General features: G+C 43.0%; 1 protein-coding gene across 2 annotated transcripts in view; it reads left to right on the forward strand.

Annotated features, from left to right (window-relative positions):
* The window catches only part of prex2 (phosphatidylinositol-3,4,5-trisphosphate-dependent Rac exchange factor 2), a 203376-nt gene extending 190614 nt beyond the window's left edge, over positions 1 to 12762 (forward strand). For both annotated transcript variants that reach the window (XM_036944100.2, XM_036944101.2), the window contains exons 40-41: positions 6985 to 7052; positions 10754 to 12762. In XM_036944100.2, the coding sequence (XP_036799995.1) occupies positions 6985 to 7052; positions 10754 to 10799 (114 nt within the window). In that variant the 3' untranslated portion in view covers positions 10800 to 12762. The remainder of the gene's footprint in view (positions 1 to 6984; positions 7053 to 10753) is intronic.
* Positions 12763 to 20345: the final 7583 nt, after the last annotated feature.

Here is a 20345-nt window from a genome sequence, read left to right on the forward strand (position 1 = left end):
TTTAAACACACCTCAGCCATACGGTGAACCATCCTTTCTTGGAGACTTGCATAAAAGCACAGCCTCTTCTTGTACCATGCAAAGCACTGTAACGGTTGTTTTTATACTGTGTCCCTTCTTTCTCAGAGAATGACCACTAAAAGCACAGTCTAAGCTTGTAACCTTTCAAACCTAAAGAACGGGCTGCTATTGTTCTCAATGACACACAGGACCTGGCTGTATAAAGGTTAGGTGAATACATGTTCACCACTCCCCTCCCCTCAAACCCCGCTGTTGTTCCCCTTGACATTCTCCAGGCCTTGTTACATAACGCTACTTCACAACAGCAGATAGATGTATTATTCCAACCTTGCTGAGGAATGGATGTGTGTGTGTTTTGAAGAATGGTTTGCTTCCGGCAATGAGAATATGCGGTTAATAATTCAACAGTTTTGATCTCCTCCAAAGGAGACGTCGTAACTCGTGTGGTGGATATTTACATTTTTGGGAGAAAAAGAAGAATACATCTCTTTAGTTCTGCTGTAGTGGCTAGGTCTATGTTCCAAATGGAGCAAGTTTCCCCTGTATAGTGCACTCCTTTTGACCAGGGCCCATAGTGAACCATTCTTTCTTGGAGACTTGCCTAAATATGGAATAGGGTGCCATTTGGGACACAGACCATCTATTCAGTTGTGCTGTAATTGCTAGGTCTCGTGGCTAGATCCACTATACTCCTTGTGTATAAAATATATTTTTCAAAAGACACGCTCGGTTGCAAAATATGTGGCCTGAGTCCCAAATGGCACCCAATTCCCTATATTCCCCCTATGGGCCCTGGTCAAAAGTAGTGCACTAAATAGGGAATAGGGTCCCATTTTGGAGTTAATATCCAAAAGATACGCTCATGTAGTCGCTAATTCTATTTGTCTTTGAAGAGTCATCGCCAACTGAGATTATGCCAATAACCAATTTTATTTTAATCGCCAGGCAAAGCTTGTTATGCTATATCTATTTTATTTCCAAATGGCCTGAATAGTTTAGCATTGGTTACCTTTACAGAAATAATGTTTGTTTGCGTCCCAAATGGCACCCTGTTCCCTATATAGTAGGGCCATAAGGCTCTGGACAAAAGAAGTGCACTGTATAGGGAATAGGGTGCCATTTGGGACTCAAACTCTGTGGTGTTGGTTCCCTTCCTGGACTTATTTAACAAAAGCGAGAGCTCGGTCTCTGTAAACCAGCAAGTTTACTGCTGCATTTGAGCTAGTTGTCATTTTTACCTCTGTAAGGCTATTTCTAAAAGCTTCTCCTCCCTTCTCTCTCCTTTCTCCCCCCTCTATCCATTTCTCTCTCTATCTGATTATATTGTTGCCAGAATTGACTCCCCTCTGCTTGCCAGCATACAGGATAGGGGTGTGTGTGTGTATGTCTGCTCGTGCTCGTGCATGGCTACTTAGTTAAGTCCAACCGTCTACCCGAGGGCTCAGGGAAACGGTGAAACTATTACTATCCCTCCATACTCTCTCGCTTTCCCTCCACACATTTCTTATTTATTTTCCCAGGTAAAGTCGTAGTGTCATTCAGAGGCTGTTCTGTCTTGGCCTGTATCTCCTCACCTCATTAGTAAGACTGTGAGTGGCCAGCCAGCCAGCCAGTCAGCCACAGGGTAATGCATAGATCGCATCCCTAATGGCACCCTATACCCTATGAACTGCACTACTTTGGACCAGGACCCACACACACCCACCCACAGGGCTCTGGTCAAAAGTAGTACCCTATATAGGGTATAGGGTGCCATTAGGGACGCAGCCTGATAATGGAAACCTAGGGTAGAGAGAGGCTACTTTGGCTCGTCTTCGGTCTCACAGAGAAGAAGTGGGCAGTTGACCAACAGGAGCACTATACTATTAGCTGTTTGACCTTCAGCTGGAGTAGATGGTTGATACTTATTCAAAAAGACTAGGCGTTCATCCAAAATGACACCCTATTCCCTACATAGTTTACTACTTAGTGCACCTATGAGCCCTATGTGGTCAAAAGTAGTGCACTATGTAGGGAATAGGGTGCCATTTGGGACATATACTTTGAGGGTTTCTATGCACACGGGGATTGAAGTACGTAATGATGTTCATTTGAGTAGGCTGAAGTGTGTTCGTGTGCATCCCAAATGGCACCCTATGGGTCCTGGTCAAAAGTAGTGCACTATAATAAGGAATAGGGGATCATTTGGGACTCTACGTGTTTGAATGGATTCTTTACAGAGACACAGTGAAAGAGCCTTTTGTCATTAGTTCTGTTTTGCAAGGTAATGGCACAGTGCTAGGAGACCATATTTCATGCTGTGTATTGTATTTTCAAAATGGAGATTAATGCTGTATGGATATAAGGATTTATCTTGTTTGTTCTTTACAGTGCATTTTTATTTTGTCAACTTTTAACATTTTGAAACGTTGTTGACTATGTCTCAAGGTCATTCACAGGTCATTAATTAAAGTGGTATTACATTTCTTCTCATTTAAAACCACAAAATATTCCCGGGACATTTCTAAATGTCTAACTCCATTTATGAATCAAATCAAATTCATTTATAAATATTGTTTTACGTCAGCAGATGTCACAAAGTGCATATACAGTATGACCCCAGACAGTTCAGTCCAAGCTAAGTGAGAAAGATGTTTTGTTTTTTTATTCACCAGACAGGGTCAGCCATAGTAATATAGTAATATAGTAATATGGCGCTCCTGGAGCAAGTTAGGATAAAGTGTCTTGCCTGGCTCAGGTATTTGAACCAGTGACCTTTTGGTTACTGACCCAACGCTCTAACAGCTAGGCTACCTGCTGCAGCCAGTTAGCTTTAACCGCTAGGCTACCTGCTGCAGCCAGTTAGCTCTAACTGCTAGGCTACCTGCTGCAGCCAGTTAGCTCTAACTGCTAGGCTACCTGCTGCAGCCAGTTAGCTCTAACTGCTAGGCTACCTGCTGCAGCCAGTTAGCTCTAACCGCTAAGCTACCTGCTGCAGCCAGTTAGCTCTAACCGCTAGGCTACCTGCTGCAGCCAGTTAGCTCTAACTGCTAGGCTACTTGCTGCAGCCAGTTAGTGTAATAGAACAGTCTGCAAAAACAGCCAGTCCTTTTTGCATCCCAAATCGAACCTTATTCCCTACATAGTGCACTACTATTGACCAGAGCTATATGGTCCCTGGTCAAAGCAGTGCACTACATAGGAAATCAGGTGCCATTTGGGACAAAGCCCTGGAGTCCTTGGTTTTCTCCTTTTTAGACCAGACAGATACCACGTCATGAATATGATGAATAAGATGAATATGAATGCTGTATGTCATTCACTAAGATTCCTTCCCAAATGGTACCTTATTCCCTATTTAGTGCACTACTTTTGACTAGAGCTCTGATCAATAGTAGTGCACAATATAGGAAATAGGGTGCCATTTGGGAAACAACCAAAGTCTTCTGTATCATAGAATATGATTCCAACAGAAATCACCCATCATAATGTACCTTGAGTCCCTTGTCAACGCTCAATCTGGAAAGAATTTGAATTGCATATCTGTTTGAAACTTTCCCAGGTTAGGGTAAGGCAAGGTCAGACTGTTTAAGAAGTCTCTTTACTGACTGGCCCATGGGTGTAAATGAGTCTTCCGCTATTAATTTGAATCCTTTCACTATTCATCAAGGGCAATGGGTCATAGCGTTGAAGAGCAGTCTCTCTAAGACAAACCTCTTCTCTGAAGTATGCTTCGGTCTCTCAGATGTGTTTCATTGCCTAATAATGTTTAAGTAACTCTTAAGTAACTGTTTTGAAATCTATTCTCAAGTGTGAAGCTAATGGAGACTCCAGACAGAGGCTAGGGACCACTGGAAAGTATTTCACAAATGAACCCATGCTTACCTAACCAGCCTTTCCAATCTCTCCAATCTCAGTCTCCCATTTGCTCATCCAACCCCTCTTCTCTCCAACTAAACTCTTTCTCTATGTGAATGTGTCCTCAATCAACCTAATAAAGTTGAATAAATACTAAACCCTATAGAGGTTCCAACATCCCACTGGTCACCCAGAGTCCCTGGTCAGGTAACCAGTCTCAACATCATTCTCCCATTGGTTTATTCAACCCGTCTCCAATACAACTCTTCCACAAGTCGTTGCAGTGTGAGATTGTGTCCTCAACCAACTTACCAACTGCTGTGTCCTCTAACACTTAAAGCCGTTGCAGATGGAAGAGTGCCAGTTTCAGTGCTCCGTTCCTGACAGTGGGGAATCTCTACCTGGAGGGTTCAATGTGGATGGATCACTGTGATAGACATCGCTGTAATTACTGATGCTATACACACACACACACACACACACACACACACACACACACACACACACAGGAGACTGTCTGACTGAATGACTAGGGTGTACTTACAGACGGGTTAGACAGGTTATGGACTCACAGACAGACTTGTTAGACATTGGTGATGCTACTGGAGTAAGAGAGACTGACGTTTCGGTGACATTCTGTGTGTTTGCGCGTGTGTTTGCCTATGCAACTGTGCATGCGATCGCACTCGTGTCTGTGTGCGTGCGTCTGTGTGAACGCAGGTGTTCTGGTGTCTGACAGGGTTTAACTCAGAGTGGCTGAGTTGCTTTATTTCCCCCCTGTACTCTAGTATCTGCAGACTCAGAACAGAACACTACAGTAACAACATTAGTGCTGATCATACACCCCTCTGTGTGCTGATACAACTATCTCTCTCTCTCGCTCTCTTTCTTTCAATCGCACCTGCTCACCCCCAGCTACCTCATCTAACCCCCATCTATCTCTCTATTTCATCTCCTCACACCCAAGGCTACAAACCGCTGCTCGTTGGTTTTACCAATAAAGAAGTGTTTTAATTGACTTCCGCTGTCCTCCGGGTTCGCTGAATTTCCTTTGCATCTCCACCCACCAGGGGCACTTTCTTCTCCCATCCCCTCACACATCTTTCTCTCAACCCAGTCTGTGATCCTATCTCTCTCTCCTCCATCCTTCCATCTCCCTTTCCATCACTCTGCTCCCTCTACCTCCCCCTCCCCTCCTATAGATCTGAATGGACAGTACACAGCGGTATCTCGCACAGTGTCGGACCGAGCTGTACTGTATGACACCCCCTTAACCACCCAGCTTATTTATAGATGCTGTTAATGTAGAGGAAATGTTCAGGATTTACACCCAGGTGGCCTGCACGGTGACTAGTCACCCCAGGCCCTGATGGATAGATACAGTATATAGATAAAGGCCCATCTCTGCGTTTCACATGGCACCCTATTCCCTATGTAGTGTGCTATGGGCCTTGGTCAACAGTACTGCGCTATATATGGAATAGGGCGCCATTTGGAATGTAGACTATTTCTGACCTCTCTTGCTTTCTCTCTCTGGAGGAAAACTGCACATTAAACAACCAGCGGCAGCCGTGATTAAATCTGATTGATTCTCATCTCTGAGTCATGCCCGCATCCCTCGTCCCTCAGGCATTGGAGACATGTCGTCTTTGTCCTAAATGGCACTCTATTCCCAAACGTCTCTGGTCAAAGGTAGTGCACTATGTAGGGAATAGGGCGCCATTTGGGAGGCAGATATAAATGATGTGGCCTAGCCCCTCGGGCTCGTCTGGATGTACAAACGAGTCGATCCAACAAGGCCATGAGGGTCTAAAATACAGAATGGGGATGTTGGATCTCTTTTATCATAACTTTTAGCTGTTCTCCTGGGTCGGATGAGAGATGTGCGTTTCCACACCTGGTGCCCCAAGGCTGTCACTAAAGTTAAGTTGGAATTCAATGATTTGCTCAATTTCGACTCTCTACCCTTCTCCCGACATGTGCGTTCAAATAACCCCCTCATGGATTTAAAAGGAATTGACAAGTGTGAGAACTAAATAAAGAGGGCATATCCTGCATATCCTGCAGCCATGCTTCCACCAATCCAATGCTGTTAAATGCATTCGGAATGAAGAAGGGAGAAGGGTTGAGAATTCAGAACGCAGCAATTGGTTTCTACAATGATTTGAATTATGTTCAGAGTGTCTTTATGCATTGTGGATCAAGGTCTTGTGGAGCAGAATGGTTCAGTGATGCTGAAAAAAGTGTGATCTGAGAAAACAGCAGGAGATCATATAATATTTATGCTTTGAGGCCTGCTTGGTACAGAAACTCAGCAACAAAAGAAATGTCCCTTTTTCAGGACCCTGTCTTTCAAAGATCATTTGTAAAAATCCAAATAACTTCACAGATCTTAATTGTAAAGGGTTTTAACACTGTTTTCCATGCTTGTTCAATGAACCATAAACAATTAATGAACATGCACCTGTTGAACGGCTGTTAAGACACTAACAGCTTACATACGGTTGGCAATTAAGGTCACAGTTATGGAACTTAGGACACTGAAGAGGCCTTTCTAATGACTCTGAAAAACACCAAAATAATGATTTCCAGGGTCCCTGCTCATCTGCATGAACGTGCCTTAGGCATGCTGCAAGGAGGCATGAGGACTGCAGATGTGGCCAGGGCAATAAATTGCAATGTCTGTACTGTGAGACGCCTAAGACAGCACTACAGGGAGACAGGACAGACAGCTGATCGTCCTCGCAGTGGCAGACCACGTGTAACAACACCTGCACAGAATTGGTACATCTGAACATCACACCTGCGTGACAGGTACAGGATGGCAACAACAACTGCCAGAGTTAAACCAGGAACGCACAATCCTTCCATCAGTGCTCAGACTGTCCGCAATAGGCTGAGAGAGGCTGGACTGAGGGCTTGTAGGCCTGTTGTAGGCAGGTCCTCACCAGACATCACCGGCAACAGCTTCGCCTATGGGCACAAACCCACAGTTGCTGGACCAGACAGGATTGGCAAAAAGTGCTCTTCTCTGAGGAGTCGTGGTTTTGTCTCATCAGGGGTGATGGTGATATCTATGTCTACCTAATGGCTTGCTGGAATTGATGATTCTGATATGTCTTTCAGGGTGCGAGAGTTCAGAATTCTGCCAAGAACCTGGGAGTGAGAGACCGCACTCCGTCATCTGTACCTAGGTAAGCTGAAACCCCCCTACCCTATCCACACCTACACAACACCATAGAGTAGTAATCTGCACCAAGGTAAGCTTATACACCTCATCCACATGCTACTAGACACAACACCACAGAATAGCTTGATGATACAGTGCCTTCAGGAAGTGTTCATACCCCTTGACTTATTCCACATTTTGTTGTTACAGCCTGTCACTGTCTTCTTGGTAAGCAACTCAAGTGTAGATTTGGCCTTGTGTTTTAGGTTGTTGTCCTGCTGAAAGGTGTATTCATCTCCCAGTGTTGGGAGGAAACCAGGTTTTCCTCTTGGATTTTGCCTGCGCTTAGCTCTATTCTGTTTTTTTTGTCCTGAAAAACTCACCAATCCTTAACGATTACAAGCATACCCATAACATGATGCAGCCACCACTATGCTTGAAAATATGGAGAGTGGTACTCGGTAATGTGTTGTATTGGATTTGCCCCAAACATAACACTTTGTATTCAGGACATTTTTTGCAGTATTACTTGAGTGCCTTGTAAACAAGATGCATGTTTTGGAATAGTTTTAGTATGTACAGGCTTCCTTCTTTTCCCTCTGTCAATTAGGTTAGTATTGTGGAGTAACTACAATGTTGTTGATCCATCCTCAGTTATCTCCTATCACAACCATTAAACTCTGGAACTGTTTGAAAGTCACCATTGGCCTCATGGTGAAATCCCTGAGTGGTTTCCTTCCTCTCCGGCAATTGAGTTAGGAAGGACGCCTGTATCTTTGTAGTGACTGGGCGTATTAACTGTAATTAATAACTTCACCATGCTCAAAAGGATTATTATTATTTTTGTATATTTTTTTACTCATCTACCAATAAGTGCCCTTCTTTGTGAAGCATTGGAAAACCTCCCTGGTCTTTGTGTTTGAATCTGTGTTTGAAATTCACTGCTCGACTGAGGAACCTTACAGATAATTGAATGTGTGAGGTACAGAGATGAGGTAGTCATTCAAAAATCATGTTAAACATTATTACTGCACACAGAGCGAGTCCATGCAACATATTATGTGACTTGTTAAGCACATTTTTACAATTTATTTAGGCTTGCCATAACAAAGGGGTTTAATACTTATTGACTCAACACATTTCAGCTTTTCATTTCTAATTAATTTGTTAAAACATCTTTAAAAATAATTCCACTTTGTGTGTAGACCGGTGACCCCCCAAAAAATCAACATTTAATCAATTTTAAACTCCGGGTGTAACAAAACAAAATGTGGAAAAAGTCAAGGGGTGTGAATAATGTGTGAGTACTGTGCTACTGTATAGTGCTACCGTTCAAGTGCTAGAATGCTTTTATGCATATTTGTGTGTTGATACAGTGGGGCAAAAAAAGTATTTAGTCAGTCACCAATTGTGCAAGTTCTCCCACTTAAAAAGATGAGAGAGGCCTGTAATTTCCATCATAGGTACACGTCAACTATGACAGACAAAATGAGAAAAAAAAATCCAGAAAACCACATTCTAGGATTTTTTATTAATTTATTTGCAAATTATGGTGGAAAATAAGTATTTGGTCACCTACAAACAAGCAAGATTTCTGGCTCTCACAGACCTGTAACTTCTTCTTTAAGAGGCTCCTCTGTCCTCCACTTGTTACCTGTATTAATGGTACCTGTTTGAACGTGTTATCAGTATAACAGACACCTGTCCACAACCTCAAACAGTCACACTCCAAACTCCACTATGGCCAAGACCAAAGAGCTGTCAAAGGACACAAGAAACAAAATTGTAGACCTGCACCAGGCTGGGAAGACTGAATCTGCAATAGGTAAGCAGCTTGGTTTGAAGAAATCAACGGTGGGAGCAATTATTAGGAAATGGAAGACATACAAGACCACTGATAATCTCCCTCGATCTGGGGCTCCACGCAAGATCTCACCCCGTGGGGTCAAAATGATCACAAGAACGATGAGCAAAAATCCCAGAACCACACGGGGGGACCTAGTGAATGACCTGCAGAGAGCTGGGACCAAAGTAACAAAGCCTACCATCAGTAACACACTACGCCGACAGGGACTCAAATCCTGCAGTGTCAGACGTGTCCCCCTGCTTATGCCAGTACATGTCCAGGCCCGTCTGAAGTTTGCTAGAGAGCATTTGGATGATCCAGAAGAAGATTGGGAGAATGTCATATGGTCAGATGAAACCAAAATATAACTTTTTGGTAAAAACTCAACTCGTCGTGTTTGGAGGACAAAGAATGCTGAGTTGCATCCAAAGAACACCATACCTACTGTGAAGCATGAGGGTGGAAACATCATGCTTTGGGGCTGTTTTTCTGCAAAGGGACCAGGACGACTGAACCGTGTAAAGGAAAGAATGAATGGGGCCATGTATCATGAGATTTTGAGTGAAAACCTCCTTCCATCAGCAAGGGCATTGAAGATGAAACGTGGCTGGGTCTTTCAGCATGACAATGATCCCAAACACACCACCCGGGCAACGAAGGAGTGGCTTCGTAAGAAGCATTTCAAGGTCCTGGAGTGGCCTAGCCAGTCTCCAGATCTCAACCCCATAGAAAATCTTTGGAGGGAGTTGAAAGTCCGTGTTGCCCAGCAACAGCCCCATAACATCACTGCTCTAGAGGAGATCTGCATCAAGGAATGGGCCAAAATACCAGCAACAGTGTGTGAAAACCTTGTGAAGACTTACAGAAAACGTTTGACCTCTGTCATTGCCAACAAAGGGTATATAACAAAGTATTGAGATAAACTTTTGTTATTGACCAAATACTTATTTTCCACCATAATTTGTAAATGAATTCATTAAAAATCCTACAATGTGATTTTCTGGATTTTTTTTCTCTAATTTTGTCTTTCATTGTTGAAGTGTACCTATGATGAAAATTACAGGCCTCTCATCTTTTTAAGTGGGAGAACTTGCACAATTGGTGGCTGACTAAATACTTTTTTGCCCCACTGTATGTGTATGCGTTGTATTGTTTCTATGAGAACAGAAAACGGCAGCCTCTCCCACCCAGCCCCCCTGCAGAGTCGATGATAGATAAGAATAGGGGATAGGGGCTGTCACAGCCAATTGGCTTTGACATATCCTTTTGTGACATGCAGCCCTTTTGAACCTTTTAGTGGGATTGACAAATGCAATTAAGTGGGGCTGTGATTAGTGTTGAGCTGTGCTGGCCGCAGGGGGAAATTTCTGCGCTCTCACTGGGTTTGTCATAATAGGTGCGGCGTTAGTGACTGCTCCTTAGACGCTCTGAGGGTGCTTGCCAAACAACACCCTATTCCCTACATACACATAGGGCTCTGGTCAAAAGTAGTTCACTAAAAAGGGAATAGGGCGCCATTTGGGACGCAGGCCGTGCGACTTTGAGACAGGTCTGTGAGAGGGTTGATTACTGATGGAGAATTGCGGTGAGGCTAGGGCAGCTTGTTGTGTTGTCTTAGCATTCTACGCTTTGAGAACTTACAGTAGGAAACAGGACATTTGTGTTAATGTGCATTTTGAAGGCAGGCACTCGCATTGCCTCATGGCTGAATGGGTGCAGAACTAAGAACGCTGTGTGTGTGGGTTTGGGGGGTGGGGGCGGGTGTGTGTGTGTGCGTGCGTGCGTCTGTCTATGCCGTGCTATGTGTACACCTTAATCTCTAACTGTAGCAAACAGTGAGCCCCTTTCCTAATTGTATGTACGTGTGTTTTCCCCACCAGACTGTATAAGCTGTGCCAGCCTCCACCCCCAGAGGGGGATTCCTAATTCCCTAGGTCCTGTATGGAGCTGTCCAGTCCAGCGAAGCTCTGCTCACCCTTCTTCCTGATCCATTCCTTAGAAGACTTCTCTCTTTCTACCACTGAGGAATCAACCTAGGGATGTGTCCCAAATGGCACCATATTCTCTATTTAGTGCACCACTTTGGACCAGGACCCAAAATGCTCACACTCGTGAGTTCAGTGGGTTCCAATAGGGCTCTGGTCCAAAGTAGTGCACTATATAGGGTATAGGGTGCCATATGGGACATAGACCTGGAAACAGAACATTTTCTCTCATCGACAGCCAGCTTGCCTTTTCAAAATGCCCACACTCAGTCACTCAACAGTGGGCTCAGTGGGTTCACAATTTGTAAATAGTGAATTTTTAATACTCTATTTCTCTCTCCGCTATTGTGCTGTACTTTATAGCTGATTTTAAAATGGATTTATATATTTGTCTTGCGTCCAGCTACATTGCATCTCATTTAACATTAATAGTGTTTTATAATGGAACAACAACAGAGCCTGAGATTGGTGCCTTGAGGCTGACGTCCAACCAGCCAACTGAAATGGAATGCAGCCTATCCATCGATGTTCTTTCTTTCTGCAAATAACTATCATGGAATGAAAATGAGCTGTTTTGTTATCACAAAGTTCAGGAAATGACCATTCCATGACCTGACTGATGTTGTTTGATATTTGTTTGGATATGGTGTGAAAATGGAATGAGATTATATGAGTTGTGGGGCAATATTGCTGTGCCCCATTTGCACAGTAATTTATTTTCCTTTCTCTCCAACTTGCTCATTCCAGATAATGCATTCATGGCCATGTTGATAACCATGCAAATGTTGTTGTAACATTGATCATAGCGATACTGTAAAATGACGTGTAGATATGCAGGTATGACACCTTGAACACTACCATGTAGCCATGTAGACACTCTAGTTTCATACCTTCTCTAGAGTCCCAGGCCGCATTCCAATCTAAATCAGCACCTTTGCCTCCTCCCTTCGCTTGGAGTGAGCCCTCCAGTGACGTGTCTATGACGTTTCCCCGAGGGAGTGGAGTGGAGGAGGGAAGGGATCACAAGTGAAGTGGATTGAGACGCACCTAAAGATTAGTAAGGGACCACTGAAAGGTGCAGTGTAGCTCGTGTGTTTTCCATTCTGCAGTCTCTGTGCCTTAATGATGGTATATTACAGATATGAACATGATCATCTGTACACACATGAAGTAACCCCCTGATATGAAGAGGTTCCTACATGAACCATCAGTATTAAAACAGCACTCCAAGCTTATGTAAGTAGAGCTATGAAATATATATAAATATACTTAAATATTGTATATTGCCAGTACTCAGGAGCTAAGTATTATTCTGTATTTAGGTATTACTTACAGTATCATTGCTATATTGGTAGCAACATTATAGAGTTGGTTAATTACAAACATGGAATATCAAACTGCATAGATGAGCTTGGATACACTCCAAATGGCACTCTATTCCCTATTTAGAGACCTATGGAGCCTGGTCTAAAGTAGTGCACTGTATAGGAAATAGGGTGCCATTTGGGACTCGGCCTTCTGTTTGACAGCTGTCCCCATATATCTCTCAATGTCTTACTGTAAACACATAGTGTTTGAAATATGTACCTTTTCTAATATTGCATAATGAAGGTGCCTGTTTGCCATATAGCAGCTTATAATGTGTTGAAGAGAAAACACATTAAAAGAAAGAGAAATGTAAAGATGCAACTGTAAAAAAAAAAAAGATAAACACCAATAGCCATGTTTGTTTGTTTGACTGAAAATTACTGTAATTTATTTTCTTATTATGAGACTGACCCTCCATAGTTGCCATATACACAATGTACTTTCTCTCGTTTGAAACCAATTTTCTCTGTATTACTTTTAAATATACAATGTTACGCTGTAGTCCATTAATTTCAATTAAACCAATTTAAAGGAGACATCCGGAAGGATTGTATTTTACACTTTGTTTCTACTTGCAGATTGCTGTGAAAATCAAATCAAATTTGACATGTCACGTACACAGTTTACAGCGTGTATGAACGGTGGCGTGAAACGCGTGCTAGGCTAGCTCCCTCAACGTTGCGGTATAATAGTCAATAATAAAAAATTTAAAAAAGTCTAATCGAACATAAGTAATTAGACGAAGATAGGATGCAGCCTACATTATAAGATCGTCTTAAGACTCGTAAAGAGGGTATTGCAATACGGCACTGTCTTAACTGTTCTGTCTTTGCAGGTGGTTCGCTTAGCAAGTGCTCTCTCTAGATCCCTGTCTGTCTACCCTTCTGGAAAAAACCACATGCTGTTTTTGGAGCACTTCACATGTGATGATATTTCACATGACGTTTCACGTGGATTTTCACAACCTATCACATGTGGATTTAAATGTTCACATGAAATCTCACAGGTGATGCCCTACAAACAAAAAGGTGGCGTTGTGATACCCACAGTGCTTTTAACTTACACGTTTAACAACACTTTGACCTACATGACTACATTGTGTATGTTTATTTATACATGAATTATTATTCAACATGTCCTTATCTAAGATTTGAACTCACAACCTCTTGATTCACGGCATTCCGATCTTTCTGCTACGCCACCAGTAGTTGATTTCACCTGTATTCCTACACTTTGGACTTCAAAGTACATTTCAGCTTTATTCAAATGTACACACATTTAAGGAAAACTATTTATATTTCTGATAGTTTATGATAGTTATACAGTACATTACTACAGTAATAGGATACTTACCGTAATAGTGTTTTGCTAGATATTTACTTTCAATCTCAATGCATTTGGGTACTTTTTTGATACGTCCTGCAATTACATTTAAACCTATAGGATACTTTAGATGCGGTTATGGCACAAACTGTTTTTTTAAATCACGGTCATTTTATGGTAAGTTACCGGCTACTGAGTTGCGGTGAGAACATATGTTAATGTCTTTCTACAGCTGCACTGTATTTTCTCAGTAAATACACAACAACTATATTCAGGAAGAACACATCAATTCTAATTCAATTATTTAAATAGCGGAAAGTTAAGAATTATAATTTGGTTTACTTTTTGATTTGACTGGAACTTAAATGGAATTGACCTCAGCATTGGTTGGCACACATGGGACGCTACCACACCCGGGAGTTGAACTACCTCTTAGATGACAGCAACCTGAATTTCCTGCTTCGCCACCAGGTCTGTGGCCATGACAGAGATCGGCCACAGATTTATTGGCAAGAATACATTCCTGTACTTTTACTAATCAAATCAATAATTGTGTGACTATCTGACAACACCAACTAAAAAGTAGCAGTGCTCAGGGACACAACATTAAGGCCTAGATTAAATCAGATCAAGCATAAACACGTGAAAGCCGACACCTGCATAGCTGGTGTTTTGGTGGTATCGCAGGTGTAACTGTGTTCGAGCTTTCAAATGGGTGAGCAGCTGCTCGTGTGGTCATTGTCACAAAGCCACAGCCATCCTACTCTCGTTAGAAGCTCAGAACGAGAAAGTGTAGGCTATATAGAAACAATGACACTCAAATTGAAAATCATTAAAGCAAATAATAAGAATTTCTATCAGCCTTATCGTGGTGTAGATTACGTATCACATTCCAATGTTCCAAATAGTAAACAAGGCTGCATGGGATTCCTCTTAATGCAGCTCCGTACAGCCAATGGCTATTTCCACTCCAGATATAATGACGGGAGATGGTTGTGGATTTGACAGCGCTAACGCAGTTTCACCTCCAAAATGATACTAATTTCCCTCTAGTAATTACCAGTTGGAGGGCCGCTCAAGTGGATTTTTCCCACTTCCCACTTGGTTACGAATGTAGCATTAGGTACAATTGTTACTGCACTTTGAAACATCGGTGCAGGCAATGTGCTGGTGGGGGCTCATTAGCATATATGGGGGCATGGTCTAAAATATATTTGTGCCAACCTTCACTGGAAATGTTGTAGCAGTTTAAGTGGTTTTATCATTATGTTGTTTAAAGTAGAGCACCTCTTGACATTGTCAGTACTGCAGTTTTTTTTTTAATAAGAACTTGTGACAATCAAGAGCCACACTATTAAGAGGTTACTGTGCATTTTCCAGTAGCTCAATGGCAGCTGGTTCACAGGGAGTTCATGTTTAATTTTCAATCATTTACTCTCAACTATACTGAACAAAAATAAATATGCAACATGTTCCATGAGATGAAATAAAAGATCCCAGAAATTGTCTCTCTAATGTTGTGCACAAATTTGTTTACATCCCTGTTAGTGAGCATTTATCCTTTGCTAAAATAATCCTTCCACCTGGCAGGTGTGGCATATCAAGAAGCTGATTAAAAAGCATGATCATTACACAGGTTCACCTTGTGCTGGGGGCAATAAAAGGCCTCTCTAAAACGTGCAGTTTTGTCACACAACACAATGCCAAAGATGTCTCAAGTTTTGAGGGTGAGTGCAATTGGCATGCTGACTGTAGGAATGTCCACCAGAGCTATTGCCAGATAATTTGTCAGTACGTCCACCTGGCCTCACAACCATGCCAGCCCAGGACCTCCACATCCAGCTTCTTCACCTGCAGGATCATCTGAGACCAGCCAGTCTGGCTATTTTAACAAATGTGTGCTCGTCGTCCTCACCTGTATCTTGACCTGACTGCAGTTCGATATCGTATGTCACCTTCGATGGCCACTGGCATGATGGAGAACTGTGCTCTTCACGTATGAATCCCCGTTTCAACTGTACCGGGCAGATGGAGTCGTATGGGGTCGTGTGGGCAAGCGGTTTGCTGATGTCAATGTTGTGAACAGAGTGGCTGAATGATGTTTGTGGGGTTATGGTATGGGCAAGGATAAACTACGGACAGCGAATAGAACCGTGTTTTAATGATGGTTATTTAGATGCACAGATATACTGTGACGAGATCCTGAATCCCATTGTCGTGCCATTCATTTGTCGCCATCACCTCATGTTTCAGCATGTCGCAAGGATCTGAACACAATTCCTGGAGGCTGAAAATGTCCCAGTTCTTCCATGGCCTGCATACACACCAGACATTTCACCGGTTGAGCATGTTTGGAATTCTCTGGATCGATGTGTACCACATCGTGTTCCAGTTCACGCCAATATCCAGCAACTGTGCACAGCCACTGAAGAGGTGTGGGACAACATTCCACAATCAACAGCCTGATCAACTCTATGCGAAGGAGCTGTGTTGCGCTGCATGAGGCAAATGGTGGTCACACCAAATACTGACTGGTTTTCTGATCCACGCCGCTATCGTTTTTTTAAACTACCTGACACCAACCGATGCAGATCTGTAATCCCAGTGATGTGAAGTCCATAGATTAGGGCCTATTGAATGAATTTATTTCAATTGACTGATTTCCTTATATGAACTGTAACTCAGTCAAATGTTTGAAATTGTTGCACGTTGCGTTTATATTTTTGTTCAGTATACAGTAGTTACAAGTGGATTATTGTAAAATTCACAGTGAGTTACTGTAGCTAATCAATTACACTCAGTGACCTGATGGTCTGGGAGGAAAGTGAGTAGTACAATTACATGGTTACTAGCTATTAGTGATGGGTCGTTCACGAACGAGTCGGCTCTAAGAGCCGGTTCTTGTAGGTGAATGTTGGGAGGCGGCTCGCATATCAGACGATCCAATTCTATTTATAAAAATACAAAAAAATGAAGATATGAATAATCAAAAGATATAAATGAATAGAATTAACTAATTTAAAGAATAGTATAGAAAAAAGTATAGGCCTAAATGCTCAAGCGCACACATTTGTTCTGACTGTCTGCTCAGATTAACAGCCTCACCTGTTGTTCATGTCAATCAGACATGCAGTGTCAACCAATGAACCAAAGATGCGTGAGGGAGGGCCGAGCCAACTCACTCACAGTCACACAGTTAGCAGCCGAGGAGAGAGAAAGAGGACAGCTGTGAAGACAACAGCTGGAAAATGAGTCGGAAGCACAGTAGCATTTGGATGCATTTTAATAATGTAGACAATGTTAGAGCACAGTGTAGAATTTGCAAAAACAAAATCTCATATAAAGCTGGTTCTACACACAACCTACACCGGCATATGCGAACTGTGCACCCAACTGTGAAGTTAGCTGTAGCAGAGCTTCGAGAAACTAGCGGGCCTGCTAGTGACAGTGGTGGAGCCATCCACTCAGTCAAGTAGGCCTACTCTGTGACCCACAGCAGCGCAGTCTTCTATGGACCAGTTTATGCTATGTCTGTAGCAAAACAAGGCCAAATTGATATTGCATTGGCTAAAATGATTGCCACCGATTTCCAGCAATTTTCGATTGTGGAGGACAGAGGTTTTAGAAATTATAGCAAAAGTCTAAATCCAATGTACACAATTCCAAGCAGGAAAACCCTTTCAAACATCACTTATTCCACAACTGTACAAGAGCACACAGGGTTCAGTGCGGGAAAGAGTTCAAAAAGCTACTGCAGTTTGCCTTACCACTGACTGCTGGACATCAAGGGTAACCACTTCTTACATGTCGGTTACATGTCACTTCATTGAAGATTTTTCAATGTCTAGCTGTCCTCTGGACTGCTTTGAGTTCACCGACAGACACACCTCAGAGAACTTGGCAGAGGAACTGTTGAGAGTGGCCAGAGAATGGCAAGTAGATGGAAAAGTGCTCTGTTGTGTTAGCGACAATGCAGCTAACATAAACAAAGCCATGAAAATGTTACAATGGACCCGTCATCCATGTCTTGCCCACACAATCAACCTGATTTGTAATAGATGCTCTGAAGGTGATACAGTCCACTGTGGACAAAGTGAATACAGCTGTGGAATACTTCCACAGGAGCACAGTAGGTGCTGAAAAACTAAAGTCTACACAATGCCAGATGGGAATACCTGAGTTGAGGTCTAAACAAGACTGCACTACAGGGTGGAATTCAACATTTTATATGTTGAAGCAGTTTCTTGAGTCAAATTATTTTATGGTTATTTGGTGTCAGATATAGAAATGTCAGCTTTTAACAAGGCTGCAGAATGTTTTAAATGATTATGAACAGACCAAATTAACTGGGATGACATTCCCTATTATGGGAGACCAAATAAAATAGCTGGAAGCCACGCCTAGAATAAGCCACGCCTAAAATCTTCTGATAGGCTGCCCTGTTAAAGTATGCTGCCATTCAGTAACCAATGTGCATGTTGCCAACAGATGAGTCAGAGAAGGTTCAGTAGGTTACTGGTAAGATTGCTAATGGCAGCAAGTGTCCCATAGGTTACTGACATTTTGCATCTCTTTTACGCTCACAGAAGCTGGTGTTGTAGCTGCACCGTAGCAGGACATTTCAGATTGCTAGCGACCAAGAGTTTATGAGTTCACATCCCATTTAAGGCTGTGTGATCACAGTACAAATGTATACAAGATTTATTTACACTTATTGAAATTCTAATACAGCAGCAAACTGTAATTTTATAGAAAACATCTTTGAGTTGGGCCTCCCGAGTGGCGCAGCATTCTAAGGCACTGCATCGCAGACCGGGAGACCCATGAGGCGGCGCACAATTGGCCCAGCGTCGCCCGGGCTAGCGGAGAGTTTGTACGGCCGGGATGTCCTTGTCCCATCGTGCTCTCCCGACTCCTTGTGGGCCGGGCACCTGCAAGCTGACTTCTGTCGCCAGTTGTACGGTATTTCCTCCGACACATTGGTGCGGCTGGCTTCCGGGTTAAGCGAGCAGTGTGTCAAGAAGCAGTGCGGCTTGGCACGGTTGTGTTTCCAAGGACTCATGGCTCTCGAGCTTCGCCTATCCTGAGTCCGCACTGGAGTCGCAGAGATGGGACAAGACTGTAACTACCGATTGGATACCACGAAAAAGGGGTAAAAATACAAACACTATCAAGTTGTTGTGTACATGTACTTTATTTTTACTGCAACTTTAGGCGAAGTGCAGAAATGTATTCTTGAGCCTCCCGAGTGGCACAGTGGTCTAAGGCACTGCCTCACAGTGCTAGCGGTGCTACTAGAGATTATGTGTTTGAGTCCAAGCTCTGACACAGCCGGCCACGACCGGCCGCAGCCGGCCACGACCCATGGGTTGGCGCACAATTGGCCCAGCGTCGTCCGGGTTAGGGGAGGGTTTGGCCGTCAGGGATGTTCTTGTCCCATCGTGCCCTAGCGACTCCTGTGGCGGGCCGCAATGCACGCTGACACAGTTGCCAGGTGTACAGTGTTTCCTCTGACACATTGGTGTGGCTGGCTTCCGGGTTAAGCGAGCAGTGTTTCAAGAAGCAGTGTGGCTTGGCTGGGTTGTGTTTCGGAGGACGCATGGCTCTCGACCTTCGCCTCTCCCAAGTCCATTAGGGAGTTGCAGCGATGGGACAATACTGTAACTACCAATTGGATACCACAAAATTGGGGAGAAAAGAGGGTAAAACAATTAAATACATTTTGTAAAAATAAATGTATTCTTGCCAATCCCCATAATGTCTACAGACCTGGTGGCACAGCAGGAACTTCCAGTAACTAGAAACCAAGAAGTTGTGAGTTCAAATCTCCAGAGTGGTTCATTCCCAAATTACAGCAATATTGTCCATTAACAGCAAAATGTTGCTTTAAAAAAATGCACTAACTAGTTTTTGATTTACCATATTTTCATCGCAACTAGACAAAAGCCTCCAGAGAATCATGACATAACATTCTAAGTACGTCCTTGGGGACACCCCTGGAACAAACGGGAACTAGACAAAACCTGCAGGGGACCATGACTGTGTAAATTGAATTAATGTCAATTATGCCTTACAAAATAAAATATTCTAAATGACATTTGACAGCTGGGATTTCACGTGCTCAAATGTCACGTGTAGTGTCATGATATCACATATTGACATTTTGCATCCCATTTCACGAGATCGTGTTCTCACGTGCTAAAATGTTGTCACGCAGTTTTATGTTTTCACATGTTGCTTTACATATTGTCACATGTTATCACATTAACTTCACATGAGATCATGTGTTCACATGTGAAATTCATGTGATTTTTCTGTAATGGTATCACTGTTTCTCAGTCTCTCTCTTTCCCCCACAAACACACTCTGTTTGTCTGTCTGCTTCTCTGTCTCTGTCAATGCAGTCTGCAGCAGACTTCCCAGGATGAATTCTTCTTCCTAGACCACAGATCACCCAGTTTTCTCATTGCCTGCCCAACAAAAGTCCAGGCAGAGGCTTGTCCCAAAGGGCACCTATTGTTTCAAACACAAAGTCTCACCACAAACAACACACTGCCGGCCTGGTGCCTTTCCACAATCTTCCAAGGATCTCAGTCCACCCACATAAATATACATGGCATTGGCAAGCAATTAGGCTGGTGACATCTGTTTCCCACTTATGCATAAGCATGTGCAAAACATTTGTAGGTTACATGACAGGAGGCGTGCGCACCAGCGCATTTTACGAACTAACTATGCGAATCATGCCCCGGCCAAACTTTGAACAAGCACACCTGTGTAGCCCTAGCCTGAGCCT

The sequence above is a fragment of the Oncorhynchus mykiss genome, chromosome 15, assembly GCF_057628025.1.
Source record: "Oncorhynchus mykiss isolate SJ-2025 chromosome 15, ASM5762802v1, whole genome shotgun sequence".
NCBI classification, from domain to species: domain Eukaryota; kingdom Metazoa; phylum Chordata; class Actinopteri; order Salmoniformes; family Salmonidae; genus Oncorhynchus; species Oncorhynchus mykiss.